General features: G+C 44.4%; 1 protein-coding gene across 1 annotated transcript in view; it reads left to right on the top strand.

Moving 5' to 3' along the window:
* LOC141145199 (Fc receptor-like protein 5) overlaps positions 1 to 17440 on the top strand; it is a 346484-nt gene extending 329044 nt beyond the window's left edge. The window contains exons 9-11 of the mRNA XM_073631678.1: positions 3233 to 3292; positions 5362 to 5458; positions 12041 to 17440. Coding sequence (XP_073487779.1) covers positions 3233 to 3292; positions 5362 to 5458; positions 12041 to 12071 — 188 coding nt within the window. The 3' untranslated portion in view covers positions 12072 to 17440. The remainder of the gene's footprint in view (positions 1 to 3232; positions 3293 to 5361; positions 5459 to 12040) is intronic.
* Positions 17441 to 20989: the final 3549 nt, after the last annotated feature.

Genomic DNA, 20989 nt, shown 5'->3' with positions numbered 1-20989 from the left:
CGCTAAAGGTGCGGTTGGATAAGTAGAAAGTGAACCAGCGAAGAGTACAGTCACGGAGACCAAAGGCGTGGAGTTTTTTGAGGAGGTGGGGGTGGTCAACCGTATCAAAGGCAGCAGAGAGGTCCAGGAGTAGGAGTACAGAATAGTGTCGATTGGTTTTGGCCATTAGTAGATCGTTTGTTATTCCGCGTACACACGGGCAAACTTTTCGACCGGACTGGTCCGACAGACTTTCCAGCGGACTTTTGACGGACTTTTGACAGACTTCCGACGGACTTTCTAACGAACGGACTTGCCTACACACGATCACACCAAAGTCCGACGGATTTGTACGTGATGACGTACACCAGACTAAAATAAGGAAGTTGATAGCCAGTAGCCAATAGCTGCCCTAGCATCAGTTTTTGACTAGCATACAGACGAGCGGATTTCTGGGTCCGGCGGAGTTACGACGTAAAGATTTGAAGCCTGTTCCAAATCTAAAGTCTGTCAGATTTTTGACTGGAAAAGTCAGCTGAAGGTCCGGTGAAGCCCACACACGATCGGATTGTCCGACGGATTTGGTCCGTCGGCATCCGTCAGACCAGTTCGGTCGAAAAGTCCGACCGTGTGTACGCCCCATTAGTTTTAGGAGAGCAGTTTCTGTGGAGTGTTGAGGACGAAATCCAGACTGAAGGGGATCAAGAAGGCTATTATAAGCAAGGTGGACGCTCAGCCGGTTGTAGACCAGACGTTCGAGGAGTTTGGATAAGAAGGGGAGCAAGGAGATGGGGCGTAGGTTGTTAAGATTGGATGGGTCCAGTGAGGTCTTTTTAAGTATGGGTCTGACAAGTGCATGTTTTAGAGAGTTGGGAAGATGCCAAAAGTGAGGGAAAGATTAAAGATGTGGGTTAGAAAGTGTAGCATAGAGCCAGAGGGTGAACGCAGCATTTGTGAGGGAACAGGATCCAGAGGGCAGGTGGTAAGGTGGACATTAGTAAGTAGTTTAGCAACCTCGTTTATAGTGTTGGGGTTGAAAGAGTGAAGTAATGATTGTGCCTGTGGGCATGAAGTGTGAAGCGTGGAGGGTATCGGAACAGTAGAGAACTCCTCACGAATTGTATCAATCTTCTGTTTGAAGTGATTTGCGATCTCCTGGGCAGTAAGTGAGTTGGCGGGTGGAGGACGAAGTAGAGAGTTGAAGGCAGAGAAGAATTGACAGGGACGGGATGATAAGTTGCTAATGAGAGTGATAAAGTAGGTCTGCTTGGCAGTGAGGAGGCTGGAATTGTATTTTTGGAGGGCAGATTTATATTGGTTGAAATCTCTCTGAGACTTATGCCGCGTACACACGAGCGGACTTTACGGCAGACTTTGCCCGGCGGACTGGATTTCGTCAGACAATTCGATCGTGTGTGGGCTCCAGTGGACTTTGTTTTCTCAGGCTGGACGGACTTAGATTTGAAACATGTTTTAAATCAATCCGTCGAAATCGAGTCCGGTCGAAAAGTCCGCTCGTCTGTATGCTAGTTCGACGGACAAAAAGCCACGCCAGGGCAGCTATTGGCTACTGGCTATGAACTTCCTTGTTTTAGTCCGGTCGTACTTCATCACGTACGAATTTGACAGACTTTGGTGGATTGTGTGTAGGCAAGTCCGTTCATTCAGAAAGTCCGTCGAAAAGTCCGCTGGGCAAAGTCTGCCTTAAAGTCCGACCGTGTGTACGCGGCATGAGTCTTACCTGAAAAGTGACCCTGTTTACTTCCGTTTTGTGAATTATCAAGATAACTGGAGACAAGTGCTTTGTTTATTAAATTGTATGTATGTGTTGTGTAAAAAAGAAAAAGGAAAAGTTTAATAAGGAGTATTTAAAGAAAAAATTATACAAAGTTTGACTCTATTTACTAATTCGGTGACTTTTGAAGGCAATTGGTTCCACTAGATTTTAGTTAGGGGTATCAGAGTAAAGGGGGCTGAATACAAATGAACGCCACACTTTTCACATATTTATTTGTAAAAAATTTTGAAAACCATTTATCATTTTCCTTCCACTTCACAAATTATGTGCCACTTTGTGTTGGTCTGTCACATAAAATCCCAATAAAATACATTTACGTTTTTGGTTGTAACATGATAAAATGTGGAAAATTTCAAGGGGTATGAATACCTTTTCAGGGCACTGTATACACCTATATTGTATATACACAAGGCCTTATCTCACATTGGGGAGGCCAGCTGTTGGCAAGGTAAACTAAACGTAAGGGCCCTTTCACAATGGGGCGGTTTGCAGGCGCTATTGCGCTAATAATAGCGCCTGCAAACCGACCCGAAAGTGCCGCTGCTGTCTCTCTAGTGTGAAACCCCCGAGGGCTTTCACACTGGAGCGGTGCGCTAGCAGGACGGTAAAAAAAGTCCTGCTAGCAGCATCTTCGGAGCGGTGAAGGAGCGGAGTTTATACCGCTCCTGCCCATTGAAATCAATGGGACAGCGCGGCTATACCGCCGGCAAAGCGCCTCTGCAGAGGCGCTTTGCGGTGGTTTTTAACCCTTTCTCGGCCGCTAGCGGGGGTAAAACTGCCCCGCTAGCAGCCAAATACCGACGGAAAAAGCGCCGCTTACAATAGCGGCGCTTTACCGCCGACGCCGCCCCCGCCCCAGTGTGAGAGGGCCCTAACAGAACTTCAGTCATTTTTTCAACTTTCCATCTATTAAATCTTCTGCTCTTGTTGTTTTAACTTTGGATAGTAAAACATTTTTTTCTGCCAGTAAATACTTTATACAGCCCACATACTGTTTCTTGTCTGGTAAAAAACCTAGGCTTATGACGTCATGCACAGCTCTCTCTCTCACTCTCGTGAGAGTTTGCCAGGAAGGGAGGGGGGTTGAGTCATAAGAGGGCCAATCAGAGCTGCAAAGCTGGAGGTGTGCCTCTGTGTGTCTGTGTAAATCCAGGAAGTGAACAGGCAGCAGCCTCAGCTGCCCACAGTTAAAATGATTGCAGCCAGACTTAGCCAGACTTAGTGGAGTGAGATTTCTGCAGAATATTTGGCAAGTACAGAATCACAGTATATATAAAATAATATGCAAAGTGGTTGGAGGGAAGCTTCAGAATGGCAAAGATGTTTTTATCACAAATTATGTGAGCAGACTGCAGTTCCTCTTTAAGCCCAAAGTATGGATTTTATCTATAATGTAGCAAATCTTTTTTTTTTTTTTTTTTTTAATCTAATTGAATAATGATGTCATTGTTTTAGGAAGAGACCAAAGACAATGCCAGGAGAATACTTCCGAAGGCAGCATCCTGTCAAAACCAGGTATAGTTTTACAGACATTTATCCCAGTAGATATGTTTAAGAGCTCTTCCATTTTATTGTCTTTTATAAAAGAAAACGTTATTAAACAAGGTATGCTTCAGTTTTCAACCACATACAAGTAAAACCAAGCAGAAATGTTAAAGAGGGGCATGTCATATTATAAATCAGACTTTTAAGAATGCTTCCTGTGATATAAATGACCATAATTGTATGTATTCACTATGCCATGGACACGCATTTATTACGTTATACAGCCCTTAATTAGCACTAATAACTTTAAAAGCAAAAAATAGTAAAAGCTTTTATTCATATACTGTAGCTGTGGGGCATGTTAAGAACTATTCCAGGTATGGATATTGTCATATATTTACAGTGGGGCAAAAAAGTATTTAGTCAGCCACCAATTGTGCAAGTTCTCCCACTTAAAAAGATGAGAGAGGCCTGTAATTGTCATCATAGGTATACCTCAACTATGAGAGACAAAATGTGGAAACAAATCCAGACAATCACATTGTCTGATTTTTGAAAGAATTTATTTGCAAAATATGGTGGAAAATAAGTATTTGGTCACCTACAAACAAGCAAGATTCCTGGCTCTCACAGACCTGTATCTTCTTCTTTAAGAGGCTCCTCTGTCCTCCACTCATTACCTGTATTAATGGCACCTGTTTGAACTTGTTATCCGTATAAAAGACACCTGTCCACAACCTCAAATAGTCACACTCCAAACTCCACTATGGTGAAGACCAAAGAGCTGTCGAAGGACACCAGAAACAAAATTGTAGACCTGCACCAGGCTGGGAAGACTGAATCTGCAATAGGCAAGCATCTTGGTGTGAAGAAATCAACTGTGGGAGCAATGATTAGAAAATGGAAGACATACAAGACCACCGATAATCTCCTTCGATCTGGGGCTCCACGCAAGATCTCACCCCGTGGGGTCAAAATGATCACAAGAACGGTGAGCAAAAATCCCAGAACCACACGGGGGGGACCTAGTGAATGACCCGCAGAGAGCTGGGACCAACGTAACAAAGGCTACCATCAGTAACACACTACGCCGCCAGGGACTCAGATCCTGCAGTGCCAGACGTGTCCCCCTGCTTAAGCCAGTACATGTCCGGGCCCGTCTGAGGTTTGCTAGAGAGAATTTGGATGATCCAGAAGAGGATTGGGAGAATGTCATATGGTCAGATGAAACCAAAATAGAACTGTTTGGTAGAAACACAACTCGTCGTGTTTGGAGGAGAGAGAATGCTGAGTTGCAACCAAAGAACACCATACCTACTGTGAAGCATGGGGGTGGCAACATCATGCTTTGGGGCTGTTTCTCTGCAAAGAGAACATGGCGACTGATCCGTGTACATGAAAGAATGAATGGGGCCATGCATAGTGAGATTTTGATCCTTTCATCTTCAAGGGCATTGAAGATGAAACGTGGCTGGGTCTTTCAGCATGACAATGATCCCAAACACACCGCCCGGGCAACGAAGGAGTGACTTCGTAAGAAGCATTTCAAGGTCCTGGATTAGCCTAGCCAGTCTCCAGATCTCAACCCCATAGAAAACCTTTGAAGGGAGTTGAAAGTCCGTGTTGCCCAGTGACAGCCCCAAAACATCACTGCTCTAGAGGAGATCTGCATGGAGGAATGGGCCAACATACCAGCAACAGTGTGTGACAACCTTGTGAAGACTTACAGAAAACGTTTGACCTCTGTCATTGCCAACAAAGGATATATAACAAAGAATTGAGATGAACTTTTGATATTCACCAAATACTTATTTTCCACCATAATTTTCAAATAAATTCTTTCAAAAATCAGACAATGTGATTGTCTGTATTTGTTTCCATATTTTGTCTCTCATAGATGAGGTATACCTATGATGACAATTACAGGCCTCTCTCATCTTTTTAAGTGGGAGAACTTGCACAATTGGTGGCTGACTAAATACTTTTTTGCCCCACTGTACATCGGTCCACATGGCAATTATGATTATGAGGCAAGATATCAAAAAATGAATACAAATATTATAAATTCTTTGTAATACACATTATTGTTTGTTTTACAGGTTTAAAGTTTTATGGAAGCCTACTTGCTGGAAAAATTATAGTCTTGATATCTGTACTTACTATCTTCGGTGTCTACTTACTTGTAATTCAACAAAGGTATAATCAGCATTTACAGCATTTAAGATGAACTCAGTTTGCAAAATAACCCAAAATGTTAGTATCAGACTATATATATATGTTTTCCTTTTTTACACTCCACAGTAGGACAACCAGTCTTAACTGTTTGATAATACCTCCCAATAGTCCCGGATTGGATGGGACATTCCTGCATTTATAACTCTGTCCCGCTATCGCTATCCCACTGTACAAGGACTTTGTCCCGCATCACTCCATCAGTTAATTATGTAGTAACTTACAGCGCAAGTGTGAATATCAAGCACAACCAGGGATTGACCAGAAAACCCGCTGGATGGGGTCTGTGCAGCTGCAGCTGTCAGATTAAAGCCTTGATGTCGGGATGGGCGGGACTGCTACTCTCACCTGTCCCTTAGTCAAGCAATCAGCGTATAGGCAAACAGCACGTTTATACATTGCTGACCGGGGTTTTTTTCGGACACGTGGAAGCCATGCACTCACAGCATGGCTTCTGCCATTAAAAGTAACAGCTGAACTCTCCCCCACGGCTCCTATAGCAGCCTCCCTGCTCTGCACTGAGAGCGGAGAGAAGAGCTGGTCTGTGAGTGCAGCATGATCGAGGGAAGTAGGGGAGGAAAGGGGTGAGCTGCATCATTATCCTTATCTCCTTCCTGCTCAGGGAGGGGAGATTGGGAGCTGGAAATGAAAAGTGTCCTACAGTTATTGCACAAAAAAGTAAACAACGCTGTGACAGATCCAGCTACAGAAAGGTACTTTTACAAAGATAACCATGTGGAAGATGGTAGTGCTTTGGGGAAGGGGAGGGCAGCTGAGAGGTGTTGTGTTTTGTTAATGTGTGTGTGGTTTGTATGTGTGTGTGTGTGTGTGTGTGTGTGTGTGGTTTGTATGTGTGTGTGTGGTTTGTATGTGTGTGTGTGGTTTGTATGTGTGTGTGTGTGTGTGGTTTGTTTGTATATGTGTGTGTGTGTGTGTGGTTTGTGTGTGTGTGTGTGTGGTTTGTGTATATGTGTGTGTGTGGTTTGTATGTGTGTGTGTGGTTTGTATGTATATGTGTATGTGTGTGTGTGTGGTTTGTGTGTGTGTGTGTGTATATGTGTTTGTGTGTGGTTTGTATGTGTGTGTTTTATATGTGTGTGTTTTGTATGGGTGGAGGTTATAGCTGAGGAGAGGTGCAATAGTGAGATGTTAATAGATGAATGGACTCTGTACCTAGTGCTCTCTTGAACCCTGTGCATAACTTACTCCAGAACCAACCTTTCTGTACGTAACGCTCTCCAGAACCCTGCACTCTGTACGTAACACACTCCAGATCCATGCACTCTGTACGTAACGCACCCCAGAACCCTGTACTCTGTGCCTAGCACTCTCCTGCACTCTACATAATGCACTACAAAACCCTGCACCCTGTGCATAACACATTCCAGAACCCACCTTCCTGTACATAACAGACTCCAGAACCCTGCACTCTGTATCTAGCACTCTCCTAAACTCTGTACCCATTAAGCCCCTCCCTATGTTAAAAGTTTGACCACACCCATTTTTGCCCTGGTGAGTGTAGCACACTGCCAGTCACTTCCTACCTTAAGTTTCCCTCATTCTGAAGTTCAAAAGTTGGGAGGTATGTTTATGACACAGTCTACAAATCCAACCAGTAAAATTGTCAGAATACTCCAGAAAATGCTAATTAATGAAGTGAATGTGGCATTGTCAGGTAAGTGAGGCAGTGTCAGGTTTCTGCAGCAAGCAGACCAGACACGTAGCTACACGAGGAAACTGAGACCAAACAAAGTATATATCCTTAACCACTTCAGCCTCGGAAAGGTTTTACCCCCTTAATGACCAGACCATTTTTTGCGATAGGGCACTGCGTCAATTTAACTGCACGGTCATGCGACGTTCCCAAACAAAATATATATACTTTTTTTCCCACAAATAGAGCTTTCTTTTGGTGATATTTGATCACCTCTGCGGTTTTTATTTTTTTGCGCTATAAACAAAAAAAGATAGACCATTTTGAAAAAAACAACATTTTTTACTTTCTGCTATAATACATATTCAAAAAAAAAAAAAAGTAGAAGAAGTGAAGAAGTATTCATCAGTTTAGCCAATATGTATTCTGCTACATATTTTTGGTAAAAAAAAAAAAATCACAATAAACGTATATTGATTGGTTTGCACAAAAGTTATATTGTCTACAAAATAGGGAATAGATTTATGGACTTTTATTTTTTTTTTTATGTTTTTACTGGTAATGGCAGCCATCTGTGATTTTTTTTTTTAGCAGGACTGGGACAAATCTGACCCCAAGTGACACTTTTTGGGGACCAGTGAAATTATTACATTGATCAGTGCTATAAAAATGCACTGTTCAGTGTATAAATGACACTGGCAGGGAAGGTGTTAACACTAGGGGGTCGATCAAAGGGTTTACTGTGTTCCCTGGGTGTGTTCTAACTGTATGGGGGATGGGCTTACTGGAACCCCACAGAGATCGCTGTTCCCGATCACTGGGAACAGCAGATCTCCATGATGTCCCCTGACAGAATGGAGATCCGCCTTATTTACATAGGCAGATCCCCGTTCTGCCTCTTGTACGGCGATTGCGGGTCGCCAGTGTACATCGACGCGCGAACCCGCACTTTAACATGCACGGACCGATGTACAGGTACGTCGGTTTGTGCAGGACAGCCGACCTGCCTAAGTATATATACTGTGCCTGGTCAGCAAGTGGTTAAAGTGAGGTTTATTAACAGTGAACAGACACCAATAAACATAAACAGCAAAAAGTGAGCAAAACTCCAAAGACAAAGTAACTGATGACCCTAACAACTGACTATATACAAAATACAATATAAGGGCTCACGACTGGGTACTCGAGCAGGAGCAAGGCAGAGGGAGGCAAAGCAGAGGGATACAGGAAGCTTGAGGACAGGTATCAGGCACAACTGGCAGCAAGGAAGCGATCAGAATAGTGATGCATCGGGGTAAGGGAGGAGCAGCCTTAAATAGCCACCCAATGGCTGAATGCAGGTGTGGCTGATTATTATGGCCTGCTGGCTTCTGGGGGACACCTGCTGGTGGACATTAGAACTGCAGCAAACAGCCCATAACAGCACAGTACGACCAGCAGGTGAACTTAATCCTAACATATCCCCCCCTTAGGGAGCAGTCTCTGGACACTAGGGCCCCACCCCTGGGGTCTTCAGGCCGACTGGGTACCCCACTGCCAAGGTCTGGAATTTGGCTGAGAACCCCGCCGCCGGAGTCCCAAAACTGTCTGGGTTTTCTGCTGGTCAGATCCCTGAGGTACAACACCGAAGGCTTACAATTCTTAAACACAGCCTATGTCCCAATGCTGGGACACTGAAATATAACTGGACACTTAATGTCAGAGTCCCTGGTCCATGCAGGTACCCTGACTCCAGGGTGTCCCATCACACCTGGACCTCTTCTCTCTCTGATGCTAAAGACTGCTCTGTGTTTTACCTGCCACTCAGGTCTACCCAGGGCATAGGTTACCCCACTGGGGTCCCCAAATGCGCTAGGGATCGCAGAGATGAATCCTGGGTCAGGAAAAAGTTCATATGGAACACTGCCCTTTCCCATAGGACCTCTACTACTGGGGCTGTAACAGCAGAGACAGTTCTCAGGTTCAGAGTGGGTATCAGGACCTCCTGGTCTTGGCATAACAGGATCAGCTGGCTGCAAAAAGAGCTTAGAGTGGACAAAAGGAGGGATCTTAACCCACTGGATAACCCATTTAAGCCATATAACACCGGAACTACAGAAGCCCCCGACACATCAGCAGGCAGGAGTTTAACCCCATCAACAGAGTCCGGCTTCACAGCAAGTAGTGGATTGGCATAGTCCAGCTGGGTGGCGGCCCGGGAATCAGCATAGTAGAGCTGGGCGGCAGTCTGGGAATCAGCATAGTCCAGCTGGGTGGCAGCCCGGGAATCAGCATAGTCCAGCTAGGCGCCAGCCTGGGAATCAGCATTGTCCAGCTGGGCAGCAGCCTGGAAATCAGTATAGTCTAGCTGGCCGGCAGGCTGCAGGTCACCTGTGGCAGGCTTGGCAACAGACGGCAGGTGGCAAAATGGAGGAGGCACAGGCACCATCGGCAGGCGGCAACATAGCGGACTGGAGCTCACCGGCAGCAGCCATTAGCATGGAGGAGGACTGGAACTCACCGGCAGCAGTCATCTGCATGGAGGAGGACTGGAACTCACCAGCAGCAGTCCTCTGCATGGAGGAGGACTGGATCTCATCGGCAGCAGTGATCTGCATGAAGGAGGACTGGATCTTATCGGCAGCAGTCATCTGCATGGAGGAGGACTGGATCTCATTGGCAGCAGTCAGCAGCACATCAGGCTGGACAGCAGGCACTGGATCAACAGGCTGGGCAGCGGGCACTGGATCAGCAGGGTGGGCAGCGGGCACCAGATGAGCAGGCTGGGCAGCAGACGCCGGATCAGTGAGCACCAGATCAGCAGGTACCAGATCAGCAGGCTGGGCAATGGGCACCGGATCAGCGGGCACCGGATCAGCAGGCACAAGATCAGCAGGCAACATGGATAGTGGCAGAGTTGTAAGAGCAGGAGAAAAGGCTTAGATACTGGAGTCCTGCATGTAGTTGCATTGTGCTGACCAGAGTGCACTGTTGATGGAAAGGTAGTAAGAGTAATGGGGTGAATAGAGGGGAGAGTAGCAGAAGTACAGGAAAAGGCCTGAGATGTTGCTATGGGTAATGGTACTGCAGGGGGAGCATTCAATGGATTGCATACAGAGGAAGTGTGATTACTGGTAGCATGATACTGATCTACAGGAAGTAAAGAACAGTAGGAGCTGTGGTTGCTAAGGGTAACAGAGGAAGAGATTCTTGATTTTTAGCAGCAGATCTGACTTTGTGTGGCTCATCTAGCACTGGGTATATGATCTCTGACCAAGCTTGTAGCAGAGGTTGAACTAAAGTCAGTTCATCTCTCCCTTGCTCACATTGCTCAATTAAACAGTGCACAGCAGCAATATAATCCAACACCTGTTGTGAATAGGCTGAATACTGCTGGAAAAAAGAACCTGCACAATGTTCCAGCAACCATCCCAAAAATCCAACCTGGTACATAGTAAATGGAGGAGTGAAAACATCCTGGTACTGAGAGATAACCAGAAAAAATAGCTCAGAACAGACCTGAATCAAGGGTTGTACTTTGCTAAGGGAGAATCTGCCCTCAACAGCTAAGGCATGTGCTGTCAGAACTTCCTCCACAGTGAGATCCTGCCACATGAAGCAACAATGATCTTTATCTACTTCTAGCGCGAGCTGCACATGACAAATAACCCTCGCTCTAAGCATCTTGACAAGGCAAAGCAAAAAGCTCAAGCAACTGACTCCCAGTTCCCAAATGTAGCAGATCTGGTTCTTGGTGGGCGCCCAGAGCAGCACAGTGCCACCAGCAGGTGAATACAATCCTAACAGGCATAGTGTATGAATAATCTGTCCCATTCTTTAACTCTGTGGGTATCAGGGATTTTCTATGTGTCTAATAGATGGTGGAAGTTGTTGGATGCACAGGCTCATGTGCTCCAGTGCCAGAAGGGCAGTGGATTGGGCTTGTCCATTGGGACAGTACAAAGAATGGCAAACATAATTGTTGAGTACAGTAATGTAATGTAGAGCAACCCACTGAATCAATTAGATCTTAGTTTACCATAGACCAACACAATAATCTTGATTGGGTGCTAATAGTTTACAGCATTGTGCACATAATCATTCACTTTTTGCTGGCTTACTGAATTAGCACATATGCTGTAGGAAAGGTGACCAGTTACATGCAAACACATGTAATTAATCTTTTAGCTGACTAAATTAATCTGTATTCTGATTATTATTGTTTGCTAAAGCTTCTCTTCAAACTGACCTTATTGTAATTAAAGGGTAATTGCATTTTTAGTGCAGTTACCCTTGGTGCTTCAGCCCTCCCTCAGAACCCCGGAAAACCACATAACTAAGTGTCCCCACTCTTCTGAGATCATTACTGTGTGACCTGCTCAGTGCTTCACAACTTCCTCAAAATCCTCCTAGATAGGGCTATGAATGCTGTGATCTCCATTCATTCCAATAGAAAGTCTATAATACTAATTCTGCTAGAGGGACAAGAGGTGTACAAACTTACCATTGAAATGAACAGTGCATTGGTGGGAAGAGTAGGGCCTAACTGGGAGGGCGTCCCTACTCAGAAGAATGAGGACACTGTGACTTGTTAGAGATGCTGTACTATTAACTATACATATCCAAAGGTGCCTAAAGATAGACCTGATTGCCAACCAATCTTCTTTTTAAAACAATCATGGACATGCTTGCCAATATCAGCAAAGCATACAAGTATTTGCAGTGACCAAACACGAGCCTTATCAGGGGAAAAATAGCCAATAGACTCTGACAATTCGATTTAAGATATATAATAAATAGAGATATGATTGAAAACATTTTTTATTTGGGAACAACATTGCCCTCTGTATTTTTAAGCCTCTTGTTTGACATTTTTTTTAAATTAATTAATTCATTTATTTGTTTTATTTCAGAATTAATACGTCTGTGGCACAGGCACAGTGATACAACTGAAAAAAGAAAAAATTCTGCTGCTTTCCTTTACAAGAACTTGCAATGCTATTCCCCATGCATGTATTTATTCCCTTACAGACCAGAAGTTATTAATCGGACTTAGTAGAATTTTGTCTGATATGAATGTATGTTATAAATGTATAAGATATAAAGTAGATGAGCGTTCACCTTTCATTAGTCCAACGTACATCTTTATGGTCTAACAACCTATCTATGTTATAGTATCAAAGCTGAGTAAAACCCAGTAGAATGATTGGAGCTTATCATGTATTTCATGTTTAAAGTGGATGTAAACCCGAAAATAAAATTTTTTATATATATATCACACTGTAGAGTATAAGATTTGCTATCATTTGAGCCCAGTCTTGCCACACAGAGTTAATCCATCTCTGAGCAATCCCCTTTTATTGTTCAGTGAGAAAAATCTTGACAAATTAAGAAAAACTTTGTCAAATCCTCCCCCTTGCTGTGAGTGACAGGTGATTTACATCTCGTGCACTAGCCTAAGAGACATGCAGTATTTTTAAATTCCCTCCCCCACTCCTTTCTTCAGCAGCTCTGCAAGGATTGGCTGTTCCACACCTCACCATGATTTGGCATGCTGAAGTCATGTGGTTACTTTCCTGTCTTTTCACTGGATGTTAGAGATCATAAGAAGAAGTTCAGTGTTAGAAATACACAGGGGAGTGTAGAGGTGGGCGGGGAGTCTACTGACATCACGACTCCACCCACTGAGCTCCAGACAACAGACCCACCCACAGAATATGCAGTTTTTCGGGTCTAATAACAGACAGAGGGGAGACATTTGACAGGTAAGGATACATGCAGGAGGCATGTATATCCTTATAGATAACCCCTATGGCATTAGTTTAGAAAGGATGACATTGGGTTTACATCCACTTTAATAATGATTTTGTCATCAATTGCCTGGTTTTGCCACGCAGACACAAAATACAGATGAAAATCTAAAAAGAGGCAAAAAATACAGATTAAAGTGGGTTTCCAAGAAAATATATAATTTCTTTTGACTTCAAAGGGTGTTAAGTTATTTAAGGCTTTGAGCTCATTAAAGCAAACCTGTCATTAAGACACGCAAACTGCATAGGAGACACCTTTGTACCTGATCTAGGGATGCAACTCCCTAAAGCCTCATTTACAATTGCAGTTGAGGATCAGTAAAAAAATCCAGTTGAGCCCAAGCCACTTGTGCAAAGACAGCGGACAGGAGTGTAAACATGCCTAAAATTGTCCCCCCGTCAAGTTCAGTGGGCCGTAGCGCCCACTGAATGTAACTAATTAAACTGCATGGGGCCGCTTAACAACTGTGTGCAGTGCATGTGGTTGCTGTGTGGTGGTGTGACTTCTTGGGGGTTTAAACAGGTGGTGAGTAGATGAGATAGAGCCTCCTCCCTGCTTATCAAACGCTTATCCATAGAGGAGCACTCTTCAGAGAGCTAATCTAAATGAGCCCTGAAGTTCATATATACTGTACAAATTTATTTTCTTTAAATTGGTACTTGCACTTAGTTTAGGACAGTCCTGTTTCCATACATGACAGTGCATGGGCCTGGTGATTAGCCTCTGAACACAGCTAGGGGGGAATTCCCTTGAAAAGTGAACATAATATTTGCCTTCAACAAATCAATCCTAAGGGATAGATGCATTTTGTTTTTGTTTTTCCTTTTTTTGAAGTATAAACCAATAAAACGTTTGTAATGGATATAGCTGTGCTGAGATGGATTAATGTTTGCAGGAAGTGCTGCCACAGACATCGACTGAGTCCTGCAAGTATTTCATAACAATCTGTCCATCTTAGCATGTCGGACTTCATATGTGGAAAAGAAATTCATGCCTTTGGCCCTACCATAAAGATAACAAAACCGAGGACTGAAAATCAATTGAAAGCACCCCTGTTAATTAAAAGTCCAACTACACCTTGCTCCTCAATGAGTAAAAGCATCCATGCTTTTCCTGAGAGAGGAATCTAAGATGTAGTTGGCGTTTGCCAGGGATCCCCTCACAGGAGTTTAGATTTGGCTGCAAACTATCCACAGGTTATGCAACAGGTACCCACAGTCATGAAGGAGGGTAGGTGTCAGGTACTGGAACATGAAAGAAGCAAGGGGCACCATGTAGCTTTAAGCAGGGGGGAGACTGGAAGTAGCGGGTACAGAAATGGCACATTGGAGGCTCAGACTGTAGTTGCAGTGAAGTGCAGTGACTACTAGGCAAGGGATTGTCAAACAAATGGCATGAGTGTTAGACACTGTCCTGGGGGACATGTGCCAAAGCAAAACATTTTTTAAAACGTCTGTTTTGTGGGGAGCAGCTATTTTAGTAATGCTTTAGGGTCAACATTAGAAATACGAAGATTCCTATAAATAAAATGCTTGGGAGATGTCCTGACCCTGCCTGTGAGGTGGCTAATCTGTACAATGTACTGTATACAACCTACTACAGTAACACTGACACTTACAAAGAAAAAAGTTTATTTAATTTGTCATCAAAATGACAGCTTTGGACGCTTCAATCTGTTCGTAAGAAAATGGCTGGGAATTCCATTCATCTATACCTGACCCTTATCCTAGATGAGGGTCTGGTATAGATGGTGATGATGGAACCCACACAAAAAAAATAATGATATGGAGTTCCCCTAAAAACACATACCAGATCCTGGATGTCAAGGGGGACCCCACCCAAAAAAAAAAAATGCTGTGGGATCCCCCAAAAATTACATACCAGACCCATCAGGGGGTGACCCCACACAAAAATCAAGAAAAAAGAAGTGTGGGGTCACCCTAAAAAATCCATACCAGACCCTTTTTTTTGATCATGCAGCCTGTCTGGCCAGAAAACTGGGGGATGAGCATTTGTCCCATCCTAAAGCATACCAGGCCACTTTCCCTCAACATGGGGGATACTATGCTGATGAGGACAAGGACCTCTTTCCCACAACCCTGGCCTAGCAGCTGTGTGGGTCTACAAGTAGGGGCTTATGGGAATCTAGAAGGACCGTTTAACATAAAGGGGGCACCCAAATATTGTCTCTCCATGTGAATAAATAAGGGGTACATACTGTAATTTACATTATATTCTTTACTTGGTGTATCAATGACATTATCATTCATGACATAAATTAGCCCTTTTGATTTCTCTGAGAAATGTATTGCTTTGTGTATAATACTTATAGCCAACCAGGGCTTTTTTTCAGGGGGAACTTGGTGGAACTCAGTTCCACCACCTCTGGCTCAGACCCTTTGGTGCCTGCTCACTACAATCACTTGTAAACACAGAAGTCTGGTTTCTGTGTTTACAAGTGACAGCTCTGCACTCTGTATGTAATGCAATCCTGGTATTTAATGCCCCTTTAAGACACTCCTACTGTTTTCGTGAAATTTGACTGAACACACCCACTATTTAATGTGATTTGGAGGGTGTGTTTAGGGGGAGGGGTTTTGGGGGGCGTGGTTAAGTTCCAGCACCTATTGTTTGAGAAAAAAAGCTCTGTAGCCAACCAATAAGACATTTTCTAGTGTTCAGTTTACAGGAGTCTATTTAAACTCAGTATAAAATACTGCACAAAAGAGGGTATCTGGCAATCCCCAGGAACATGTCTGCATTCTTGCGTTTCCTGTCTGTAATCTTATGTGGTATGTCTGTGGTTTCCTGTAGCATGTTTTTAATCTTTGGAGGTCTTCTGTGCCACATCCACAGTCTGACATTTGTTCAAATGTGCTGCCTAATGGGTGATAAAGGCTTTTACAGATGTCTTGAATCACAGAAGTATTTACCTATGTTAAAAAGCAATCCACACCTGGAAATTGTTCACTTTTGCAACATATTTGACTAGGAATACATTAGTTCTTCATTTAAACAGTGCCTACAGTTGAAGGTGAATGCCTGAACAAATGAAAAGGTTGTATTGTCCCATTTAGCAAAAATGACATTTTATATGCATTTGCATAACTGCTAATTTTGGACCAATCTATCAGTTGCAAGATGTTTGTGGGTTTCCTTGCATGTACATTTTAAATTTCCCACAATATTTCTTGCAAATCCATATTACTCCGTGGATTTGCAAGTGTGCTTCAAATCATTATCATTTTGAAATATTCTGCAGTGGGTGCCGCTCTGTCACCCCGAGGCCCTGCACCTCCTCAGGAAGAGAGAAAGCCTGTCAGCTGCTGCGTGGGATTTCTCTCCCTCCATCTCCTCGCTGACTCTGCACACTCCTGCCTGTCTTGCTCCCTCCCCTGCTTCCCAATTGGCAGGAGGAAGGGAGCCAATAACCAAAAAGACTCCAGCAGCTGCAAAGCATTGTGGGACATTTAGTTCCTATCACCAGCAGCCCCATAGCAAACACTGAGGGCAGAGACTACACTCCTCAGCCTGTACACAGGAGAGGGGAGGACTAGAGGCTGCCTGGGAGCTGAGGATCTGACCACAAGGTGAGGAGACACCAGGAGGAGAGAAGGCAAGACGGACGTGACCAGAGGGGTTGCCACTATCCATCAGGGCAACCATCCTGCCACAGCTCCAGGTGTCGTTGTGCCTTCTGCCAAAGTGTCATGGTCAGACGGTTCAGACATTCCACCCGAGGGAAGACTCTGGGTGCATCTCCAGGCGTTCCTGAGGACGAGAGGCATTTTGGTTCCAAGGTAGCCAGTCAGGCCACCTGAGGAACCTGTTTGTCAGGACATCTCCCTTGACCCCTTGGTCGCAGGATTGGTGAGCGGGCACTTGCCCACCTTAAAGACACTGCATGCAGACAACGTTTCCTTACCTGTGCCTACACCTCTAGAAGCACTAACACTATGCTGAGCAGTCATAGTATCCATCTTGTTTGCCAGGATACTGGCAACATACTTACATCACTTTGTCTGCCAGGATATATTTAAATACACTTTGCTTATCCTGCCAAACAGGACACAAAGTGCACCAACGCAGAGCTAGCTGAAGATACTGCACATTTGAGAACTTTCCTGTTTCTTCTTCATTTAGCAGTGACTCAGTGATCATAGTTATACTCACTAAGGAGGAACTCTAACGTTAACCCTAAAGTTGATAATTCATATTATTGCCTGTTGCATCACATGTTTACCGCCTGGGCCTGTGATTTCATAATTTTAGGGAAACGGACTGACCGTCATTAAGCCAGTCCTGTTTCCCTTCATCCCTGAGCACATAGGCCACTTTAGAGCCATTTCAGTTGGTTTGATTGTGCTATTTGAAATCTGCATGTGGCTTTGTGTTATACTATTATAAATCAGAGTCTTGCTATCTCCAACTACTCGGTCACCTTATTACTGTTTGTTGTTGGTGGAAAATCTCCCAGTAAACAAATTTTCTGGTTTGCCACAGTTTGCGTCTCTTTATTACTGTGCTTGCATCAACATTGTTTACTAGGTGTGCCAGAGGGGCTAGGACTGTTCTTGGAGTTGAGAGGCAGAGTACAGAACCAAACATATTCAAACGGCTCCTTCGGGGGTGGCGCTACAATTAATTTCCGGTTCAACTTCAACTTTCAGACAAATGGCCTTACATTTTCATCAAACACACTTTGACATGACAAAAAATAAATAGTTGAATCAGAAACTGCAAGCTGCTCAGGCTCTGAAACAGTAAAGCAGGGTCAGGCAATCCTGGTGGAGGGGCAGATCTACCTGAACAACACGGAGAGGGCAAAGATCACCAGGGTGTGCTTCTCTCTTTTTTTAAAGTAATAATCTAGCAGGGTTTTAAGAATTCAGGGGAGAGTAATAAGTAATGCAGAGTTCACCAGTCAGTAGTAAGTAATGCAAAAGTCAGAGGTCAGTGATATAGAATTGCAGGGTTAAGAGGTCAGTAGTAGGTAAGGCAGAGTATAGAGATCAGTGGTAAGTAACACAAAGTGCAAGGGTCAGAGTAAGTAATGCAGAATTCAGAGTATGTTTAGCATGTAACCCAGATTGCAGTGGTCATGAGATCTTAGCGCAGAGTGCAGAAGTTTAGAAATATGTAATGTTCAGTTCAAGGGTCAGGAGAAAGGGAAGCAGTGTTTAAAGGCCAGTTGTATGTAAAACAAAATGCAAGGGTCAGTAGTGGGTAATGCGGAGGTCAGCAGTATGTAACAAAGAATTCAGAGGTCAGGCGTTATAGGATGTAGTTGTAGTCCTTTCCTGAAATGCACTTACAGATCTCAAATAAAATAAAGGTGCTCGACAGGGTAAAAGAAGACCTCCCGCATCTCACCTTAGCTGTGTCATATGACATAGAGCTGAAGAGAAGCCTAGGCCTTTTCTTTGATCTGCTTTTACATTGTTGATCTGGGGGGAGTGGCTACAGCCAAGATGGCTGGACGTGTTTAGAAGGAGCTCCGCCAGCCGCCTTTAGAATCTGCCAGAATCCCGCTGCCTACTAGCTGCTCCAGCTACATCTAACAGCTCCCTAAGTTGCCTGTGTGTCCAGCTGCCACCATGAGCAAGGGAAAAGCTCCTCATCAGCCGTGGATCGGCTAAAAGACTTTGCTTGGACTGAAAAGCAAGATGGCGTCCGCAGCCCTCCACACACAAGGAGCAGCAGTGCGGTCGCTTCAGAGACTCCCAAGCACAGCTCCACAGCAGAGCAGCTGAGAAAAATCACCCTGAAGCAGGTCCATACGCAGCTACTGAGTGCTATCTCAGCCTCTGGCACCTCCCTTACAGGTAAAATGGATGAAATAAAGGTTGATATCAGCCTACTGAGAGCAGAGAATGAGGGAGAGAGTGTCTGAAACTTAAAGTAGAACCTCCTCTTTGGAGGATAATTTCTCACCAATACCTATTAAGATGTCTGCAGCAGAACAGATCTCCTTCTGGTGTCAGAAGGCAGATGACCTTGAAAACTGCCTGCGGAGGAATAATCTCAAGATTGTAGGCATCCCTGAAAAAGCTGAGGGCCAGAATCCTGGGGACTTTGTGAAAAAGTGGTTTATGCACACCTTCCCTGATGCAAACTTCTCAAATGCTTTTGCAGTGGAACGGGCACATAGAGTGCCAGCACAACCTCCCATTCCTGGTGCCGTTCCATGGCCATTACTGGCCAGAATGTTAAACTGTAAGGACCGGGATCTGGTCTTGAGAATTTCCAGTTCAACTTCAACTTTCAGACAAATGGCCTTACATTCTCGTCAAACACACTTTGACATGATAAAAAATGTATAGTTGAATCAGAAACTGCAAGCTGCTCAGGCTCTGAAACAGTAAAGCAGGGGCAGGCAACCTGGTGAATGTGGAGATCTACCTGAACAACATGGTAATAACCTAGCAGGGTTTGAAGAGTTAAGGGGACAGTAGAAAGTAATGCAGAGTTTAGAGATCAGTGATGAGTAATACAAAGTGCAAGGTAATCAGTAAGTAATGCATAGTTCGGGGCGTGACCGGATGGGCGGGTGTGTGTTGAGAGGCAGCATGGAGTGAGTGTGAGCATGGACGCTGTGTGCTCCATCCCTCCTCCGTTCTCTCTCTCTCCCCTGGCCGTATGAACGGCATACTGGATGGCTGTGGCTCCTTTGTCGCTCGGTGCCTCACTGCCCCTCCTCTCTCTCTGCTAAAGTTGTGCTGAGGAATCCTCTGGGTGAGATGTCATCCCCTGCACGCTGCCGTGAGACAAGCAGCTTTTACTTTCACTTTCCCATCTCTACACTAGTCATGGAATAGAAGTCGGCCAGAGCTGGTACAGTATGGAGTCACTAATATAGTAACCAGATGCTGTTTTAAAAATTGTTAGACAATCCTCGGACTAGAAGTAAATCCTGGTAATATGACATCTGTGTAGTAACAGAGTTATTTATGTGAGTCAGTGTGTTGACCTGCCTGCTGCTTGGGTAATACTAAGTCTGGGAGCAGTGTGTGCTAATATAGGAAGCAAAGTATATTCTCCTTTTTTTTTTTTTTTTTTTTGTGTGCTGCTGACTAGCTAAAGCCCTGGGACCCCTGGGATCCTCAACAGATGCAAGGAGAAAGGTTTAGGTAGGGGTTACTCGGCGTATATACCCCACTAACCGTATTTTGATGGCGACTGCCTTAGCGGCATTTAACCAACTGTATAAAACTACGGTGTAGGTGGGGGGCTGCACCAATTTATGTTGTAGCTGTGGAGTTTATGCGTGTATGGAGCTGCCCCACACCTGCCATCTAAGGTACTGTGGCTTCCTTCTGTGTGAGCTCTCTTTTTCTTTACAGGGGTGTATAAGAGTGTAGAGCGGAGAGACTTACCCCGCTTTATACACTTTATGGTATATGCTCTGTACAGCGGGTGGCTGAGTGCTGATGGGCGCAACGGCTTCCCTTTCCTCCCCCTCTCTCCTTAGTTCCTTTTGGATTTGTGGAGGACGTTGGTAACTGTCAGTCACTAATTTGTTGCTGTTAGAGTATATTTATATCTATAAGTGTAAATGATGCAGAATCTACGTTCCTCTAAAGAGAAAAACTCGCAGCATGCGGCAGCAGTATCAGCAGCAGCAAAACTGGAGCAATATGCCCATGCCTCTGCTCTGACCCCTCCAAAAAAGGGGTCGCAGCAGAAGGGTCAACAAGGGGGGGCATCGGATAGGAAAAGCCAGGGCCAGCCTCAATTACAGCCCTTAGGGGCTGCGCCGGCTACCCAGCCTTCCAAATCTTTATGTAATAAAGGTCCAGGGCTAAGTGATCAAAACACAAACGTAAACTCGGAGCTAATAAATGACCCGAATTTACCCTTGAACAGAGAACCAACTATAACGGATGTATTCATGGCTGTAGGGGTGTGTAACGGATCGCTTAAAGATCTTTGTGAACAGATGAAAGGTGTTAAAGCAGATCTGTTATTGGTTAGACAAGATCTGCAGAAAACGGCGGAGAGAACAACGGCCCTGGAAGAAAGAGTCAGTGGGCTAGAAGATAATGTAAAGA

This window comes from Aquarana catesbeiana, linkage group LG01 (genome assembly GCF_042186555.1).
Source record: "Aquarana catesbeiana isolate 2022-GZ linkage group LG01, ASM4218655v1, whole genome shotgun sequence".
Taxonomy (NCBI): Eukaryota; Metazoa; Chordata; class Amphibia; order Anura; family Ranidae; genus Aquarana; species Aquarana catesbeiana.
Note: the sequence above shows the minus strand (reverse complement) of the source record. Positions and strands in the feature narration are given on the sequence as shown.